The sequence below is a fragment of the Bactrocera tryoni genome, chromosome 2, assembly GCF_016617805.1.
Source record: "Bactrocera tryoni isolate S06 chromosome 2, CSIRO_BtryS06_freeze2, whole genome shotgun sequence".
Classification (NCBI taxonomy): Eukaryota; Metazoa; Arthropoda; class Insecta; order Diptera; family Tephritidae; genus Bactrocera; species Bactrocera tryoni.
Window position 1 is genome coordinate 4,491,091 of NC_052500.1, and position 19,793 is coordinate 4,510,883.

A 19,793-nucleotide genomic window follows, 5' to 3' on the forward strand; every position below is an offset into this window, starting at 1 on the left:
CGCGTACACGTTTGTATGTATGCATAATAACAAACTATCAAATGTAAATTAACATAAATATATGCCATTAACGTGCGCTATATACAAATTTAAAATTAAATTACGCCAATTTAATAAAATATGCACAAATATATTAATATATAGTATGTATATGTATGTATATATGTATGCTAAAAAATGATATTAAATTAAAGTTAGGTTAGGTAGGAGCATGTGCTTACTGCAAGACGGCAACGTTACTATGCGATAGTTGAGAGCACATACACCCACACACACACACGCACATGAAATGTGAGCTTAAGTATATGTTGTGGCTGTATGTGTGTGTATGTGCAACTACATACACACAAATGTGTTTTACATTTCGTACGGTAAATGTATAACTGATTAAAAACTCCCTACATTTGCATACATATGTATATATATAAGTATATAATGTTATATTTTTTAAGTTCCTAAAAAATGAATAATAAGTCTAATATATTTCTAATACAATTAAACAAGCGCTTATAGTTTTTTGTTTGTTTGTTTCGTTTCAATTTTTTTTTTTGTTTGCTTTCTGTTTCCCTTGCACAAAAACAACGAAATGATATGCGTTTGAAAATAAGCTTAGCAACAACAACTGCGCGCCAATAAGACAAATATATATATATGAATATATATAAAGAATACAAAACAAAAAAATCACCACAGATTTGTTTATACACACAAGGAGCACATATATGCGTGTGTATGTATGTACATGAAAAACGGAACTCATACTATGTAATGTACATGAATATAATAATGACAGTGCGCGCGCATTTCGTTGCATAACAATTGTGATTATATAACGTTGCAAAAATATTGTTTGTTTTGATTACAACAACGCACCGGCGGCGTTGTTTGTCAAACCACATTCAGCCGCTTAGTCGTTTAGGCGCTCTACTCTTGGCAGAAGCCCTCAGTCTCTTCAATGGCAAATGTCAACTTCTCCACCAGCTGATCGTAGCTCTTGTAGGGCGGTAAGTCCAGCCGATTGAAGCAGGTATGCGAACGCGGCAGCCACGTCTCCTTGCCCACCTTCTCAATGCAGAAGCGCTGCGGCCCGTTGGAGCCCATAAGTTCCGCAAAGCCGCCGACTGGCACACGACATGTGCCCGTGACGAATTGCAGCAGGCGCGCACGCTTCTCATTGTCCGTATCGCGCACGAACTGTTTGTGTGGGAGAAAGAGAGAGAGATAAAAACGTATGTTTATATAATATATTGTTACTTGTACAACAACAAATTGTCTACGCACCTGCCAGAACCACATAACTTGTTTGGAGCCGCGATTGTAATGTCGGTAAATTGTGTTGCGTTGCCAATCGTCCACGTCCACATCCTGCATGCCGCACAGTATGAGCTCTAGTTCGCGTTCATCGAAATATTTGAGCCACTCTAGCGGCACGACCTCATTGAAGCCTTCAAGGAACGTTTTCGTCTGCTGTTCGATACCTCTGAAATGCGATTATTTTTTGGTAAATTTTTTTTGTTATGTCGCAATATCAGCGTTAACTCTTTTGTAGGTGTTCACTCTACTCTCGCTCATTCGTGTCTCTCATTCTCTTGTTACACTCGCTGTATTTGAGTTGTGTTACTGTTGCTGTCTCACTCACACTATCACACATTTTCATAGTTTCACTAATTCTCAAACGGTTTATAATAAAAAATAAAATTGAGTTCTTATAGACTCTAATTATTGACTATGAACTCTTTTTGAGAAAACTATGTTTTTACGGAAATTGAACATATCTTAAATCAACGACCCGTAATCAATCTGGATCAGTTAATTTAATAGAGGCCTCCAAAAGTTTGTCGGATATTAAATTGAATTAAAACTCCAATTTATTGAAGAATAACTTTAAAACGAACAAATACTTTGAAGGATGCCAAATGCAACTCTTGAGGGAATCGATCTTTCATCTACAATTAATATTTTTCGTTTTGCGCCGAGAAACTTGTGGAACTCAATGCAACCCTGATAAGCGCTTACACGGCTTGTTTTCGGAATTTTAAAATTTCAGGAGGGTGTCGGAATACATCGGTCTCGACGGTTCGAGAGATCTAGTATGTGAATCACAATTCATCTAATACTCAACGAACGGGCTCACGGCTTGGCCTGTCGAAATTTCTATAGAGACATGACAATCAAGTAGTTTGAATTGTGGGACAACATCAAAGCGCACAAAGAGAGAGCGAAGCTAATGCCGTTCCCACGTCAGTCGGGTCTAAGTAACCGGAACGGAGCCGGATTTTTATCCGGGCAAGGACTAACAACTCGGCACCATTCCTCGAAATTACTTCAGAAAGGTTTTCGGCCACTACAACAACAACAGCATGAGAAATGCTGAATTCAGCCCTAATACATTTGTATACGGGTTTCTTTCGCAATTTTGGGGAAGCATCTTCATCGTCCTGAATTTGGAGTTTTAGAAAGATAGCATCTTTTGGTTATTCTTAATACAAGAAAAAATCCAATCATTTTCATAGACTTGGTTAACAAGTGTGTGGTCTAAAAGATTTTAGCCCGCAGCAACCACCCTAATGAGTATAATTTTACTAAATAAGCCAACAATACAATTTTCACTCCCAAACTACACTCACTACATACAAATGCATACAATTAGCGAAACGCACTTACCTCGTCATACGCCATTCCGTCATTAATGTTATATACTCCTCTTTATTCTCTTCGGTGACGCGCTCTTTCTCGCCATTCTCCTTCAATTCGTGGTGTATTATCTGGCCGAGCACCTCAAAGTCCACGCTGAACCACAGCTCCAAGCCACACTCGTCAATATTATTATCACGCACCCAAATTAATGAATTATAAAACTCCGGATCGATGGTCTCAATGTCTTTTATGGTTAGTTTCTTGTTCAGCATACGCTTGTAGAAAGGCATAGTAAAACCGGAATAAATGAAGCGACCATGATACAGCGCCATCGCAATGAAACGGCCGATGAATTTGAAATATTGCAAGTGATCGGGATTCACATACGAGGCCGGATTAATTTGTAGACTGTAGTTATTTTTGTTTGCATATTCGAAGAGGCAATACATGGGGTTGAGCACTTCGTGTGATAGTAAAAAGAACCATTCACGCGACACGCCACCATAGTCGAGACCCTCTTCGCCGCGGAATATAATATAGAGGCGGCGACGCAGTTCGTAGGCAGGCAAACGCATAATTTGGTGGTATGAATCCTCGAAGAGCGTTTGACGCGTCACCGTGATCTTAATGTGCGACGGCAATGCATTGCTCTGGCACAGGTAGCGGAATTGTGAGAGCTTCCAGCGGAAGGAGCGCTCATAAGCGCGCGGCACACCGTAAACACCTTTAGCACCCTTCGGTGCACCCGGTCGCGGATCATCAAATGTGGTGCGACGCGTATTGTGATCGACAAAGAAACGTTCGCCGGTTGTGGTGTAGCGTATCTCCCAACCGGGCGGTAATGGACCCTCATTCATCAGACTGACCTCTTGACCTATATTTACAAGGGAGAGAATGTATAAAAAAAATAGTTTCAGCTATTTCAAGGACTCACCTTGTGTGCGCGGATCTTCCCACTGTGTGGTGCGGTTCTTGTGATTCACAAAGTACACACGATTATCTGATTGCACCTTCTTCTCCCAGCCGTCGGGCAGCGGACCCAGCGCATCTTCATCATCTTGCGTCACAGCGGCTGTTACCGCTGTCGGTTGTTGTTGCTGTTGTGAGTAGAGGAAACGTTGATTGCCCTGCGCCACCACATGCGCACGCTGTCCCTGCCAGTGTTGGAAATGCATGAGCCGTTCACTGTTCGGTCGCTGCCAGGTAGTTGTGCGCGTATTGTGATCCACATAGTAGACACGCCCACGTGGATCTTTGCGTATCTCCCAACCGGGCGGTAGAGGCGTCGGTTTCTCCCAATATGTAGAACGCGTATTGTGATCTACGTAGTAACGGCGACCATATTGATCGAAACGTATCTCCCAACCGGCTGGCAGCGGCTCATCATCCGCTTGAGCAGCCTGCAGTTGCAAAAAAGAAACAATATTAAAATTTTATAATTGGTTGTATGTAACAACTGTGACCACTACTTACCTGCAACTGCTGATCGGCCACATTGGACACAGGCATTGCGCCTTGCGCCAACAGCGCGCCCTGATCGCCCGCCGCGCTCAACAGCGCGCTATCCATCAGTTGCTGTTGCGTTTGCGGTGGTTGTGGTTGTGACGGCAGCGGCAAGGGCGCCAAGCTGCTAGCACCACCACCGTTCGCATACATTTGCGACATTGGACGCACTTGCACACCGGCGGCGTTAACCGCCAAGGCGCCGCCATTCATCGATGGCATGCGTTGTACTTGCATTTGTGATTGATGCGGTTGCTGCTGCTGCTGCGCCTGCAACTGCTGCTGTTGTAGTGCAACATGTTGTTGTTGTTGCGCTTGTGGCATTGGCTGTTGCTGCTCCCAGACGGGTGGCGGCAGCGGTGGTGCGGCACGTCGCACGGCTCCACTCTGCACGTTACCACCACTGCCGCAGCGCTCCAAATTGCCATTGGCAACAGGTGAGCGTGAGCCACCGCCGACCGTCAAGTGCGCCATATTGCCACCACTGCCCGCCGCCGCTGATGTAGCCATAAGCGCGCCATTCTCAACATTGCGCATGCGTATGCGTCCACGTACGCCCGCGGCTGGTGTGAATATCGAGCCGTCGCCGCTGATCGTTGGCGGCAACATTTGCATGCCATTACCGTTTGGCTGCTGTACGCCGTTGGGCATTTCCAGCTTAAGTCCATTTAGCACTGCGACGAGTTCGCCGATTTTTGTTTGCCGGTTATCTGATTTGGAAGTAGCCAGCAAATCCATGGTCAGCTCGAGGTACTCGAACCGACCGTTTAACTGTTGCAGCACATGCGCTAAATTGATGATGCGCTCGCCTAGTAGAGTGTCTTTCCGAAAGCTTGAGTGATCGAGTACTTTGATGTGTAACACGGAGTTTGGTGTTACCTGAAAAGACGGGGAAATTCTTGTGTTTATGTATGTATATATTTATCGATATTTATTATGTTTAAGCAGTTTCGGTCCATCTGTCTTTGGTTTAGGTATACTAATATGAACTTGCCACATCGACGACTTTCATGAGACCTAAAGTTCATGATAGCCTACTTTACTCCTGTGACCAGGTCTATAAAGTAGCAAAAATCTTCTCTTGAATGATATATCAAAATATTCAGAACTCGGAGACTTTGGAGACCATTAATGCAGATAAAACTTGTCGGACTAAACTCCATCGCGTTCATCTGGTTTCATTGAAGGAATTTTTTGGCTTCTGCTGAAGAGTCCGTGTACCAAGCAAAAGAGTTATTCTTCAATCAATTCTATAATACTGAATGAGAGTGCCATTGGTATGTTAGAAAAAAAATAGAAGGTTATTGTGCTATCCCCTCTTGCAAAAGGTCTAACCTAGACTCATCAATCTTATACATTCAAGGGTCGCTAGGGAGTTTGGTATGTTTCAAAGATTTATGGATTTAATGGAAACCAAAAACACGGTCTTAGTGACTAACTCAACAAAGGTACTACCTTTTAAACCAAAACAATAAAAATAATATACTAGATTATATCGTCAAAACAGCTTCCATAAACTCCAGTTATTAAGATTTCGATTCTAATTTTAGCAGAGGAAAAGTAATGCTTCGGAGAGAGCAATAGGATATTTTGAAGCTAAATCTAAGCACATGCTAAGCTCCTTGACAGTCCCCATAACTGGCACAGATCCTGATTTATATGAACCAAGTTTTGTCAACTCGACAGCATTCCTCTAAACCATTTCGGAAATATTTTCTGCCGCTACAACAACTGTAGTTATAGACAACAGTGTCACACTACCAACCCAAGCCCATTTAAAACTCTGGTGCTAGTGTAACCTAGAAACAATTCCAGTAAATTATATCCTAACCTCACTTACGCAGTAGAAGTCCCTCTCTTTCTATTTATTTAAAAATAAACTTTATAAGCCACGATAATTATACAAAAGAGCTAAGTTGTAGATCGGCAGGGTAGGAATGAGGGTAAGGAGCATTCGATACAAATAAACTTATTTGGTTTTGTTTTTTTTTCTGTGACACTCATACTTGTCGTACTTTTAAGTATACTATAGCATATACGCACGCACAACAAAAACAACAATTTGCAATCAGATCTTGGTATTCAAGCAATTATTGTCGCACTTCGCCGATAAAATTACAAAACAAACAACACAAGTGTATAATGGCACATCTTCAAAAACAATAATAAAAAAAATTATCATAAAACAATAAGTAAAAAGAACCATACACCAAGGTGTGGTGGGTCTGAAGTGTGCGCAGCTTGTTGGGAGAATAAGGAGTGGGCACGCGTTCATATTTACCTGCCCATCAAAACCACATAAAAGTCAGAAGTTATCAAAAATATGATTTTTCTAAGAGCTACTCACTTTCAATCGATGCTCTAGTGAACAGACAATCAATGTGAAGTGAGTTGAAAAGCAATTATTTTGAAATCAATAAAAAAAAAAGTTGAAGTAGCGGAAAATAGCAGAAATGAGTGAATGTGTGTGTGTATGTGTAGAATATAAGTATTTCCGTTTATTTATGCGCGTATATACATATATACAAGAATATATATATGTACAAACGTACGCATATACTCGTATTTACAATAACAACAACGGATGAATGAGCGCCCTTTATAATTTTTAATAATAACAAGCTATTTGTATGTAATTACAGCAATATCTACTTCTACTAACGGCACAGAATGACAGCTGTCGAAGTTGACTTTTAAAATTCTCAACAATTATTCAAAATTCAATGAGTAATTACAAATTATATGCATGCACAAATGTATATGTGGGTGATTTTGAAAGGTCAGTTTGTTTGGAAGCTATATCCTATAGAAGTTCTATTTGAACGCTATTTTCTGTATTGCCTGCATTGTTTTCCGTTTCCTGTTTGTCCGTGTACCGTTAATAGAAATTACATTTTCTATTTCTAAACATACTACTCATCAACATACCAGCACTGTGAATTCCTCATTCCATTTCGGTAGATAAGTATTCTTCACCACATCAGTTTTGCGTTTACTTTTATTATCGATTACTAGTTCCACGTAAGGATTAGGCTTTAGAAATCCATTATTGCGCAGTGAAGCTTCCTCAACTGTGACAAGTATACAAAAGAAAGTAGTCAATAAATAATTTAGTTTATTTATATGTATCTGCGTATGTGTTGATATTTGGTTCTACTTTTAACTTACTAGTTACACTCAACTGGTGATAACCTTGATTGTTGGCAGTGCTGCCACTGGCCGTTGTGCCCGCTGCCACCGCAGCAGCTGTCCCTGACGCCATTGAGGGTGCATTCAAATTAATATTGCTACCACCCATATTGCCACCAATGCCACCGCTGCCATTGCCGCCACCAATGCCAGCAATGCTACTACCACTGTTATTAATACTGCTGCCCACTGTTGAAACAGTAACGCCGCTACTGGTCTGCATGACGCCACCTACACCGGCATTCCCAGCCATGTTGGCTGCCTGTGTTGCTGTTGCTATTGCTGTTGGTATGGGTGTTGGTGTTGATGACACTGTCGCTGTTGCTGGTGCTACTGTATAGTAGTCAGCAGCTGCATGCCCTATGGAAGCTGCTGACATAACATTTCCATCGGCCATTAACGTCCGGCACTAACTCTATTTTAGCACTTTAGCACTTGTGCGTGCAGCAATTACTGCGTGCTAATGCTCACTTCCACACCACCGTATGGTAGTAAGTGAATTGAGGCTTTTAACAGCAACAAAAATGAAATAATAGCAACAAAAAACGTTGAGTTGAAACACTGCCAAATTTTTGTCACAATTTACGTGCTAATTGCGCCAACTGCTATTATCGCTTTACTATTTTTTTGTATGTTGTTGTCGTTGTTGTTGTTTTTGCAATTACGTACTATTACCACGTTAAATTTATTGCGTATATTTATTATGCAGTTGACACAATTTTTTTTCTCACTCACTTATATTTATTTCTACACGTTTGGCTGAAGCTAAAAAAAAACACTCCACAATTCAGCTGTTGAGCACCGTCGTCTGGCCACCACCGCTGCCAGCAAACAGAAAACAACCTGTAAAGAAAAGTGAGTTGAGGTTAGTTCACATTCAGTGGATTACTAGCATATAGTGCATCGTTATGTCTATGACGCCAGTAGGTAATAAATATTATCGCGACATATTATTTGTTATTATACTAAATATACATACTAAAGAAAACAAAAAAGCTTGAATAAAATAAAAAGATTCTTTACAGTGGTATATAATGTTTTTTTTTTTGTTTATTTTTAAGCGCTTTTGGCGCACACCACTATAACCTTCGGGAAACAAGAGTAAATATTTTATTAATAGAATGTAGTTGCGCCTAAATAGGCAAGAGAGGATTATAAATTTATTGTTCCCCCAAAAGTTATTAGAATATCAGTCGTTGAATATCGTATAGCCATTCCGACCTTCATCGCTTATACCTATTGCTAACTAGAGGAGCCCTTATGCCCACCAATATTACGACTACCTAGCTTCAATATTCTCACCAGAAAGGAAACTTGAGAGAACACTTGGCGACGAATATCGCAACAGGAACGAACAAACATATGTTTTTACTGAAAGTTCATTCTTATCGATTTGGTTTAGTAAACCAATTTCAATTGGACCACTAACCTCCCGAAAAAAATACTATAAATACCACAATTATTGTCCAGAACTTGTTTAATTTATGGTATGTTACACTTTTTAAACACACTGTAAATAGTTGTTCGTTATTTCGGTTGCCGAAATACATACTTTCGCCGGCATAAATAAGTTCGTGCGTCATACTAGATAATTTGCAACATGAAAACAACAAAAAAAATTGCTTATTATTTATTAAAATATTAGTTGCTATTTTTTGATAAACACGTTAATTTTCGACTTTATGACAATTTGGTTATATGATAAGCTCCGCGTCGGCGTTTAACATCACTTCATAATCATAATCGTGAGCTTAGATAAGCATAGCGAATGTGACATATTTGATGAGAGCTTGGGAACAATAAGTAATTTTTTAGGCAAATTAAAGTCAAATTTTGCTTATATAATGTTGAAATACGTATAACACGAGGGTTAATAAAGTGGTATAACAAAGAGTTGAGTGTGTGAAAGTAAGAAATGTGATAAGTGAGAACCACGGCCGTGGAGAAACTTTTTAAATAAACTTGAATAAAAATATTTATAGAAGCTTATCTGAGAGATTTAAAATTTATAACATTGACCAAATAAGTTTTATATATATTATGTATGTACACATTTATTTAAAAAAATATTTATTTTTACATAGCTATCTTTCCGTTAATTAATATTAAATAGACCAAGGAAATATAGTAAAGTGTCTGCTAAATACCCTTCATGAATATAAAAAGAATACACTGAATTTGCTGGTTATGGTAGTTCTATTTTAAACAGAATCTTATCAATAAGATTTTCAGAAAATTCGGAAATGCTTTTGCACTTTGGTGTGCTTATTGTAGTATCAGCTACTGTAAAATCAGTGTAGCAACTACTATATTTATTGTGCAAAGCAGATAATAGAAAATCAAACGGTCATTTGACTGATGGAAGAGTTTTTCTGCATGATTAATCCACCTGTGCCTATTATATACCCTAGCGCTTTTTTCGATAAATATTAACCGCCAGCAGCGTGATTTTAACCAATTTTATCACCAACAAGAGTTGTGAGCACATTAACAACTGTTATCAAGCCCTATCACTGGAAGGAAGCTAAACATTGCAAAAGTAAATTTTATGAAAGTCAGAATGAAAAGAAAGTATAATCAAAGAAAATGTAAAGTCCATGATAAAAATTAACGGATATTGATAAGTGCACATAAATAAGTATTTATGTAAGTGCATGCAAGGATCATTATGCCAGCAACACGCAAATCGAGTGAACAACTCATCAAAGTCACAAAGTCGATAGTGTAGGTATTTTTTGTGAAATGATTTCGTAAGCAGTTTATATATATGATTATAAGCGTACATACATATATACAATTGCACTTATTTATATCAGTTTCATGCCGCTGAAAGCCTTTACAAACATTATAAATACATACATACATATAGACAAAGGCAAAGGCGGAGTCATGTAGGCGGCAGGAAGGCAAGTTATAAGTATATTACCGACGAGTCATTGATAGCGTACACTTTTAGTTGGCAAAACGAAAGCTATGTATATAGTAACACAGAAACAAAGGCCCCGCCACCCCGCCGCCATAGTCAATGCACTTTACTCAGCAGTACATATTTTTAAGCTCAGACAGGAGATAAGCTGCCGAAACAAAGTATGTGCAGGCAAATGAAGCGCTACAAACGTAGCAAAAACACAACCAGCAAGTAAGCAAAGTAGTGAATAGTACATATGTTCGATTACAGCTACAAAGGAATCTTGGTTCCTAAAACAATATAGTAGGTATATAAAATATTTAGGTATTTCTTTAGATTACATTTGTACATTGTCCAAAGAATTGCCTTAGAAAGCTGTCGTTAGTGCGTATGTTATACATATATTCAAGTAAATATTGCAAAGGCGTAACCACAAATGTTCTCTTGGCCAGAAAGGCTAACAAGTGAATAGCAACACCTGGCCACTTTCAACCCCATCCAAACCTAAAGACTATATGTAACTATGAAACTTGGCTGCCAAACCATGCGAAACGTTTCCGACCAACTGACCAACTAAGTAAAACAACATCATGTCAAGTTAAATACCATACCACCTTAGCTGCATTTACATTCCAATGAGAGGGGTACCTCACCCTATATTTTGTTTGCCAAGTCTATGCGCGACATTTATATACAATTTGCAATAAAATGAAGGCAAAGGTCATACCAAACCATCTAAATTGACCAACGTATACTGGCTAAACAACAATATTGTCCTAATAGAAAACTTTATGGTATTGTAGATGGAAAATTTATACGCTTAACAATCCAATTGCACGAATACTTACACATCAATTTTTCGTTGTATATTGTAACCAAGCAATTTCTAGCACTTTAGGCGATAATAAATTACAGAGATTATTAGTTATTGCTGATTTATAGTTTAGGCTTTTTAGGGCCTTTCTTTGTTTTTTCTTCGATTAACAATTTAAAATGTGAAAGGTTTTTTGCATTTATGATTTGATTACAAGCAGAAACTTTTACAAGAAGATTTCAAGCAACACTTTTCACTAAATGTACAGAAGTCACCACGTCAATAACTGTTTTCTATTTTAAATATGTCAATAATATTATTTTTGTTTTTAAACCCAAAAGTTATTATTTTTCACAAAAAATTTTCAGCTTCTCGACCCGTGAACACCACAAAAATTCTTTCGTTTCAACGTCTGTTCTCTATCTGACATTCGCAGCCTTTTTATTTTCCTATTGTCACAGATTCGCTAAAGTCAACGAATATGACGATGACTCGTTCAAATTTAACATGGTTGTATTTTGACAAAAATTTTAATTGCCGTACCAAAAATATATATGTATACTGAAAAAAATAAGTTTAAACATTTTCTTAAACCCACTAAACAAATATGATAAATAAGGTTTGCAGGAAATAATTTAATTAATTATTATTTAAATTTTAAGAAATATTCACACATTTCTTTTGTTTTATAAGATTTTGTCCACTTCTGCCCACCGTGCAAGCCTTGATCAGCCGTTTGGCCGAACATACTACGCGGTAGTATTTGTACGTATATATTTTCATTGAAGAAATGCCGTGTTTTTGTTTACATTCAATAAAATGACTGAATTGATAAATTTGTTTAAGAAATTAAGTGAGTTTTTTGATCGTAAATTACTTTGGGAAAACATTGAAGAGGCTTACGAGGATGATGCTGAAAAAGAGCAAAACAAGAATAAATCGAATGCGGAAGAGCAGCCTCCAACTACTTCTCGGCAAGCTAAGTCCACTGTACCTGAATTGCCATTTGTGCAGCGTGCACTCAACGATCCGCAGGTGTTGTCCACTCTACTAGAACTATGCTCTGCCATACGTATTTTGCGGAGTGAATCAAGTGCCAGCTATGATAATACCTATGATTGCTGGGATGAGGTGGTTAAAGTGTCACCGCGTGACTCCTACTTAAGCTTCGTGTATGCTTTAGCGGGTCTAGCAACATTGGATGCTGCTTGTGCCGCATATACAAAGCTTGCTCTTGCTGCCGTCAATACATATTTTCTTTCGCTAACTATCCCTGGTGCAAAAGGATTTCATATCTTTGAGCCCGAGGTAATAGCGCATTGCCTTCAGGTATTCGGTTTGATAGAACGCATACAACATCCTGACATTCTACGTCGAATGTCGAAACAGCAACCTATCGAGATATGGGTACGATTCTCAACGTTCTGCGATGACTTCAAATTGCTGCTAAGATATGTGCATTTCAACGATCACAAAGCCACACGAGACATCTTGCTGAAGAAACTAGTGAATATATTGTACATGAATTATGAGCGTGGTTATGCCAATATGTGTAAGTGAAATTTCGTCATGTTTCCCACAAATCGTATTAATTTCGTGTTTTATTTATAACCAAATTAGCAGAACATTTCTATATATCTAAAATACAAAAACTGATAATCATTGTTATTGATATTTATACGAGTAACTTAATTGATAAAGCCATAAAGTGTTTAGCCAATAGCACGTTTCATAAATAAATTTTTTATAGGCGAAATAGTGTCTGTGAGCTGTAAACCTAGGCTGCGCAGCAAAACCACCGGCGTGAATGTGGTCGAGTAGAGTGTATGCAAACCATGCACACCCACCATTATAGGCACGTTCTTCGACAAGCTACGTTGTTCGTATTTAATAAGGTAGTGATTGTCACTGAGTTTTGCACCAGCATACGCCGCCTCAGAAAGCACTTTAACAAGTTCACGCACATCACTGAACCCTAAATTCACACCTTGACCTGCGAGTGGATGTACTCGATGAGCGGCGTCTCCAATCAAAGCCGCACCGGTGCATACATATGATGAGGCATGTAAAAAGCCCAAAGGAAATGATGCACGTGATTTTTCTATAACTCCATTTACGGCAGGCGGATATTGTCTCAGCATATCGGGATTACGTCCAATAATCGAGTTTAATGTATTCATTGCATTGACAACAACTCCATTCTTGGGGTATTCCTTGAAAAAAGCTTCATTTAATGCTTTAGTGAAATCCGCGTCAGGCAATTCCAACAAATGTTTAGCATGTGGAATGGTTGTACTCCACACCACCGAACTGAGTGTGTCGCTTAATGGTAATAAGGCAACCGGTCCGGTAGGTAAGAAACGTTGCCAGGCCACCGTATTATCACAAGCGTCTTCTAATTGCACGGTGGCTACCACTCCACGACGTTGATACTCCAAACTAAATACATCGATATTCATTTGTTTACGAACCAACGAATTGGCGCCATCAGCGCCTATCAGTAGTTCACATGTTAATATTTTGCCATCTTTAAGGTTCACTTGCGAATATTTATCGCCAGTGTCTACAGAAAGTTGTACGCCTTCAATGCGCGCATTGTTACGTACCTCCACATTCTGCGCATTTGTGTTATCAGCCAGTTGTGCATACAGAGCATCCAACATTAAATCATTTTCAATAATGCAAGCCACATCAGCGGCGAAATGTTCATCTTGAAATTTGATTAAGGCATCACTACATGCATCCCACACTTGCATCTGTTTAACATGTTTTACTCTACGTTCTTCCATGTAATCCCAAGCGCCGATCGATTGGAAAAGTTCTACACTGTTATTATTAATAGCGGAGACACGGTTGCCATATTGCGCTTCGACATTGAAGCCTCTGAAAGGCGGTGCGCCCTCAAGCAATAATATCCGTTTGTCATTTAAAACTTTATTTTTGCCCAAAGCCACTGCGAGTGCTGTGCCAACGAGTCCACCACCACCAATTATGATGTCATAGTGTTCTGCAGAGGATTTCGGTTTTTGTGCATGGTCATCTGCGTAGCTCTTCGAACTGACACAAATTGAACGCACAGCATGCAGCTGCTTGAAAAGCATACGCAAATTAAGTGTGCCAGTTGGTTTTCTTAAAGCAGACATTGTTTTGATACCGCGGCTAAAATTTAAAAATATTTGAAATTAAATTGTGAAATCTTTATTTTGATTTTCTACCTTTCCAAAATTATGCGGCACTTTGATTACTTTCGGTCTTTTTCGGTTCTCTTTTGATTTGTTTCAATGCTTTGATTTCTAAATTTTCTGAAACAGCTGATGCGAAACACAGTGTTGCATTTTGTGCAGGAACTGATTTCTTTAATTATATCGAATGCTCTTTTTATTTCCAATTTCCTTTTAACCATTTCCGTTGTAGCAAATTTAATTATATATTTCTTAACGCTTTTAAACAATTATGTTTTTAGATGCTGCCAATCTACACGCCAAATGCTTCGAAATTTTTGACGAAGTAGTAAACGCGCATAACGGCGAACCGGAGGATACACTGAAGAAGCTAATGAATATGACAGTTTTCCTGCACACTTACCCGCCAAAACCGAAAAGTACAAGCGGAACTGTCATTAGCGGTGATTGCGAACATATCTCCGATTGGTTTATCAAATGTATTTCGAAATATCCGCGTCTGCTTGTAAAAGTTTTGAATTTCTATATCGAATGCATAGTCACCAATCCAATAAAATCTTGGAAAACAGAGCAGACACAACGCGCGCTAGAATATGCCGCAAAATATGATGCTGCACTTTATACCACCTGTAATGAGTCATCAGTGGAGTTCTTGTGTGAAGCCATCTATGCCGATGAGGTAATGATACGTACACGCGCCATAGAATTAATTTCACGGATTTTGCAGCTGGAGGCTCATGTAAATTGGCAAATGTTTCGACACGAAGTATCGGACATACCACGCGAAGTATATCTCATTAATGAACTCATAAAGAGTTTGCAGGATTTTAACAACACTGTTAAACTGAAAGCAGTACAAGCGCTGCATCTTGCGCTCACCAAAGGCTCACCAAACACTGTGAAAATACTAAACGAAGGTATACGCTATACACTTTATCTCGATCTTGGTGTCAAGCTGCCAGATGAACCACGTGTACGTAAGAATGAAATACGCTACGTGAAACCCTCTGCGCTGGAGCCGAAGTACAGTTTCGAAGGACATGGTTTGGTAGAGTTGTCATTCATGCATTTGCCAGAATATGTTTATGAAAATCTCTTTCAAAGTCCCCAATCATATATCAGACGTGCGGGTGTAATGTTTATGGAGCAACTAATCAAACTAAATCCACTTATTATTTTCAATACAAATTTTGTAAAAGAAACAACGCGACTCGTTGATGAACCCACTGCCTTAGTGCGGAAACAAACATTAATCAGCATCGACAGCATTCTCGGCTGCTATCCGAACTGTTATCCGGTTGTGTGGGTGTGGTGCAAGGTTGTGGCGCCCATGTTGCGCGATGGCGATCCAAAGAATATTGAATTGGCTATGGATGTAAGTGGGTAATATTGTGTGCATTTATTTATGTAATCCAAAATTTGTTTGATGACAGTGTTTTCGCGCACGCGTATTAGCAAATATGCGCGGTATCGATCAATCCAATCAAGCGGAACACTTTATGCCTTGGGTGATTATACGCACAATGCTGTCAACGCAGCCGCGGCTCTATCTGCAAGAATGCTTTCACATGGCTTTACAGCAACGCTTGCTAAAGTAAGTGTTTTATAATTTGTTTGATTTTATACGAATTTTATCAAAAAGTTAAATTTAAATCACATAACCTCAACATGTAATCTTTATAAAATCTTGCAGTCCACAAATACTCAGCATAATCGAGTCACATTTACTCACCTCGAATTCCACAGAAGCTTGGATCGTACTCAACTTCGTTTCTGGAAAGTTGAAGAGTAAAGAACCCGACGCACTCATACATCTTTTCATATCACTGAAATCGGTATTACACAATATGTTCCCACAACTATACATACTAAACAAACATTTTACTATTTCTTCTCCATAGTGGAACAAAGAACAAAATATGCTTATTGCTCTGGAAGTGCTCGCCAATTGCATACAAGACTTCTCGCATACAGCACTCAATCAAGCTTTCAATCACATACTCACGCAAATACGCGAAGGTCAAATCTTACCTGTACTCATTGGCAAAGCATTTGATCTGCTCATACACATCGACAATTGCTCGCAATCGCAGGCGACCAAAGGCAAAAACCTCAAATGCAATCCACTTGAGTTAACCGAAAAAGCTTGGTTGCTCGAATTGCATGATTTGCTGGAATTTCGGATACTCTCGGGCATAGCAGATTTTCCCGATAACCGCGCCACATTTATGTCTCATCTGTACTCCTACTCAGAAGTGAATTTGCAGACGCGTTTGCGCCCACATCACACTATTATCTCCTTCGTGCACAAATACATGAGCGTGTGCTTGAAATTGCCGGAGTCGGAGTTGGATTTGGAAAATGAGCGTCTCTTCAATTCGATGATATTGATTGCTGGTCGTCTATCTCTACGTGATGCCGTTACGGCCGGCACTACTTGTAAACTTTATGGTGCCATATTGAAAATCATCGATCGTCCACCAATCGTGAACACAATAATCGTTTCATTAACGGATCTTTGTAAGAAGCATACGCAAATTGTGGAACGTATCATTGAGCACGTGCTGGCGAAGTTATCATCGCCGTATGTCATGAATCGTGTGGAGACATTTAAATGTTTCGAGAAATTGGTCTTGCAGGATCAGTTGAAATTGCGTGGTTCCTTGTTGTTGGCGCTTATGTCTGCTATTTTAGATGAGAATAGAGAATTGGCTACGCGTGCTTGTGATTTTTTTGAAGAATTTCTCAGTAAGAAGAGTTCAACGCTCTTTCAGAAGTGTTTAATCGAATGTCCATTCGTCTTCAACGAATACGAGGTGTGTCCGGGCGCATGTGGATGCTTGGGGAATATAATATTATCAAGTTTGTATTTTTTTCTTTTACAGAATTTCGACGGTTTGGATAGCTTTTCGGATACAAGCATTAAGTCGCCTTTGAAAGGAGAGGCAAAGCGTAAGAGTCGTCAATTGCTTTATAATCACATGCTGGCAACGGTGGATGAGGTGAATTTGGTGCTCTATTTTGGGCAACTCAAACTGATTTCAGGTAAGTCGGAGTAGCAAAAGTTTTAAATCAAGATGAACTTCTTTATATACCCTTTTATGCTATAAGAAATGTACCTGTGAAGGGTATTATAGCTTCGCTCCATATTGTTGTTTATTTTTTTAGAAAAATCACTACGTGACGCCTGCATGAAAAGCCCTGAAGGCATCGCATTACTCAAGGATGTACTATTCATTTTAAAACGCGTTTGCCAACTGACCAAGGAGCAAAAGCCCAACGCTGACAACAAAGAGGGCGACGGTGAGGATAATGCTACGGATGATGCAATCGCGCAAGCAAACGAAGCAGGTGTGGCGGATGAGGCAAGCACAGCAAAAGCTACAGGTGCCACCACCGCTGGTGGTGTGGGTCGGGGACGCGGACGAAAACGTGAAATAACTATGCCGGATGCGGTAAGAAAGAAAAAAACAATTTCATAACAAAATTCATTCGATTTGTTTCCATTTTTAGCTGAATCTACTCGAAAAGTCTTTGATATTCATACCCACCATTCACGGTTGCTTCACTGCCCACGCCGATGATGCATTGCAAAAAGCGTTTGATGATTTGGGCTTTGCATTGGCAAAGCGCTTTCCCAATCTGGTGCATTATGCGCAGCCAGCAAAGTTTTGGTGCAAGTATCGTGAGAAAATAATCACGGATTCGCCGTCGAAACAAAAGAAAAAGTCAAAACGAAAAGGCAAAGATGCCAAAACACCCGATAAGCCTAAAGCGAATTCAACGCAAGTCGAAGGAGATCTGGTTATGGCTGAGGAAATCGATGATGATTTGGAATGTGACTCAACGGATGAAAGTGATTTTTGTTCGGACGATGACATGCCATTGGCGAGCACGATGTGTGCCGGCGCTTCACCACAGAAACGTGTGCGTTTAAGCGATGCCGAAATACCGATGGAATATTTATTTAATCCGAATATCTGAAAGTTGGAGTGCTCCTCTAGCGCATGTGTTGACACGTAGAGGAGCGATGGGTAATAATACTTGCAATATACTTATGTATCAACTATGTTATATAGAATGATTTAAGGTTATGCAGAGAAGTTTGTTACTATTATTTGATTGCCTTAGTTTAATGCATTTATTTACTTTTATTTTATTTTAAGTGACAGAAAAGACTCGAATAGTTGGTATGCTTATATATTTTTTAAATTCAATTAGTATTCTAATTTTTAATATTGACAGAGGAATGGAATAAAAAGGAATACGTACGTAGACGTAAATATTATGTATAATATAAATGAGGTTAAGTTTCTCATACAATTTATTATATAAGTGTTATATAATACCAATTTGTTATATATTAATAAACTAATTCTCGAATTAATACTTACATATATACTTGAGATACACTTACATATACATATATATGCATGCCATTACATAAATTATATATTGAATATTTATAGCTCAGTAATATATTGTACGCATCAAATTTCATATAATAAAATGTTATATTAGCAAAATTTTAAGTTTCATGCATAATACTATTTACATATGTATTTCAAAAATAATTGTTTTTTATAAGAAAAACTCAACGAATTTAAACAAAAAAAATAAAAATTTATTAGAAATAGTATAATAAACATAGAATATATATTTTCAGTTTAAAAAAAGAACCCAAAATTCGAAAATCTACAAGAAACATTAACGCGGAAACAGTGATATGTATACAAGAAATTTAACACAAAATTATATTAGAAACGAAATACGGTTCTGGGATCAAGACTTTATGAAATAATAAGACCAAAATGGAATAACAAGGTAAGAATTCAACGTAAAACATTTACATATATACAATTTATGGAGACAATGTTTTTATGATGACTGGAAGTAGCTTAGATTTTTGTTATTGGAAAGCTTGCTATGACGTTTGTGTATCAAATTTGACATCAAAATTGTGATGCTCCACCAAAAAGATCAAGAGAAAGCCATGTTTCAACAAAGAGCTTTGAGTCTATACCCAAATTTTTTGAGGCTGTTAATATACATTTTTTGTTGTTTTTGTAGCCGCAAAAATCATTCCTGAAGCAATTTAGTGAAATGGAGCCGAGTACAGTTCTTGGCCGAATAAAAATTCTAGTCCATTCCGTTAATTTAGACCCGACTCTCGTGGGTCGAATCGCTTGGTTCGCTTCAAATGTTTCTCAGCAGCCTGGCGAAAGCTGGGTATTTTGAGAGTAGTTGTGCAATATTCAAACCAAAAATGACCTTAATGTTGTTAACCTAATTAACGGCAACTAGGCCGTTCCCACGGTCGTCATCAAAAGAGGGGTTTCTCATCCGAGGCTGTTTGGTCCTTTGCGCGTTAGCCACGGCGAATATCGCATTCGATGGAACGATGAGCTGTACGAGATATACGACGACATTGACATAGTTCAGCGAATTAAAAGACAGCGGCTACGCTGGCTAGGTCATGTTGTCCGAATGGACGAAAACACTCCAGCTCTGAAAGTATTCGACGCTGTACCCGCCGGGGGAAGCAGAGGAAGACCTCCAC

At 38.8% G+C, this 19,793-nt stretch overlaps 3 protein-coding genes across 3 annotated transcripts; 1 reads left to right on the top strand and 2 right to left on the bottom strand.

Moving 5' to 3' along the window:
• Positions 1–524: 524 nt before the first annotated feature.
• Positions 525–11,412, bottom strand: LOC120767989 (E3 ubiquitin-protein ligase Su(dx)). The gene is made up of 8 exons (XM_040094408.1): positions 11,086–11,412; positions 7,309–8,172; positions 7,069–7,211; positions 4,111–5,019; positions 3,572–4,037; positions 2,665–3,511; positions 1,282–1,480; positions 525–1,194 (listed from the first exon to the last, which is right to left on the bottom strand). Exons 2-8 carry the CDS (start codon positions 7,724–7,726, stop codon positions 925–927), a joined length of 3,252 nt encoding a protein of 1,083 aa, XP_039950342.1. The 5' UTR covers positions 7,727–8,172; positions 11,086–11,412; the 3' UTR covers positions 525–924.
• Positions 11,413–11,801: 389 nt separating this feature from the next.
• On the top strand, positions 11,802–18,640 carry LOC120768241. Its single transcript, XM_040094830.1, has 8 exons — positions 11,802–12,603; positions 14,515–15,608; positions 15,667–15,827; positions 15,927–16,068; positions 16,135–17,049; positions 17,119–17,278; positions 17,402–17,688; positions 17,747–18,640. Exons 1-8 carry the CDS (start codon positions 11,871–11,873, stop codon positions 18,215–18,217), a joined length of 3,963 nt encoding a protein of 1,320 aa, XP_039950764.1. The 5' UTR covers positions 11,802–11,870; the 3' UTR covers positions 18,218–18,640.
• Positions 12,624–14,347, bottom strand: LOC120768242 (ubiquinone biosynthesis monooxygenase COQ6, mitochondrial). The gene is made up of 2 exons (XM_040094831.1): positions 14,267–14,347; positions 12,624–14,210 (listed from the first exon to the last, which is right to left on the bottom strand). The coding sequence occupies exon 2, from the start codon at positions 14,192–14,194 to the stop codon at positions 12,764–12,766; it is 1,431 nt and encodes a 476-aa protein (XP_039950765.1). The 5' UTR covers positions 14,195–14,210; positions 14,267–14,347; the 3' UTR covers positions 12,624–12,763.
• Positions 18,641–19,793: the final 1,153 nt, after the last annotated feature.

Coding starts and splice junctions, on each gene's coding strand:
- LOC120767989 (XM_040094408.1), bottom strand. CDS start 7,726: ATGGCCGATGGAAATGTTATGTCAGCAGCTTCCATAGGGCATGCAGCT. Junction 4,038..4,110: donor TGGCCGATCAGCAGTTGCAG/GTAAGTAGTGGT, acceptor TTGCAACTGCAG/GCTGCTCAAGCGGATGATGA. Junction 1,195..1,281: donor AAGTTATGTGGTTCTGGCAG/GTGCGTAGACAA, acceptor CCACACAAACAG/TTCGTGCGCGATACGGACAA.
- LOC120768241 (XM_040094830.1), top strand. CDS start 11,871: ATGACTGAATTGATAAATTTGTTTAAGAAATTAAGTGAGTTTTTTGAT. Junction 15,609..15,666: donor ATATTGAATTGGCTATGGAT/GTAAGTGGGTAA, acceptor GTTTGATGACAG/TGTTTTCGCGCACGCGTATT. Junction 17,050..17,118: donor TCGTCTTCAACGAATACGAG/GTGTGTCCGGGC, acceptor TTTCTTTTACAG/AATTTCGACGGTTTGGATAG.
- LOC120768242 (XM_040094831.1), bottom strand. CDS start 14,194: ATGTCTGCTTTAAGAAAACCAACTGGCACACTTAATTTGCGTATGCTT.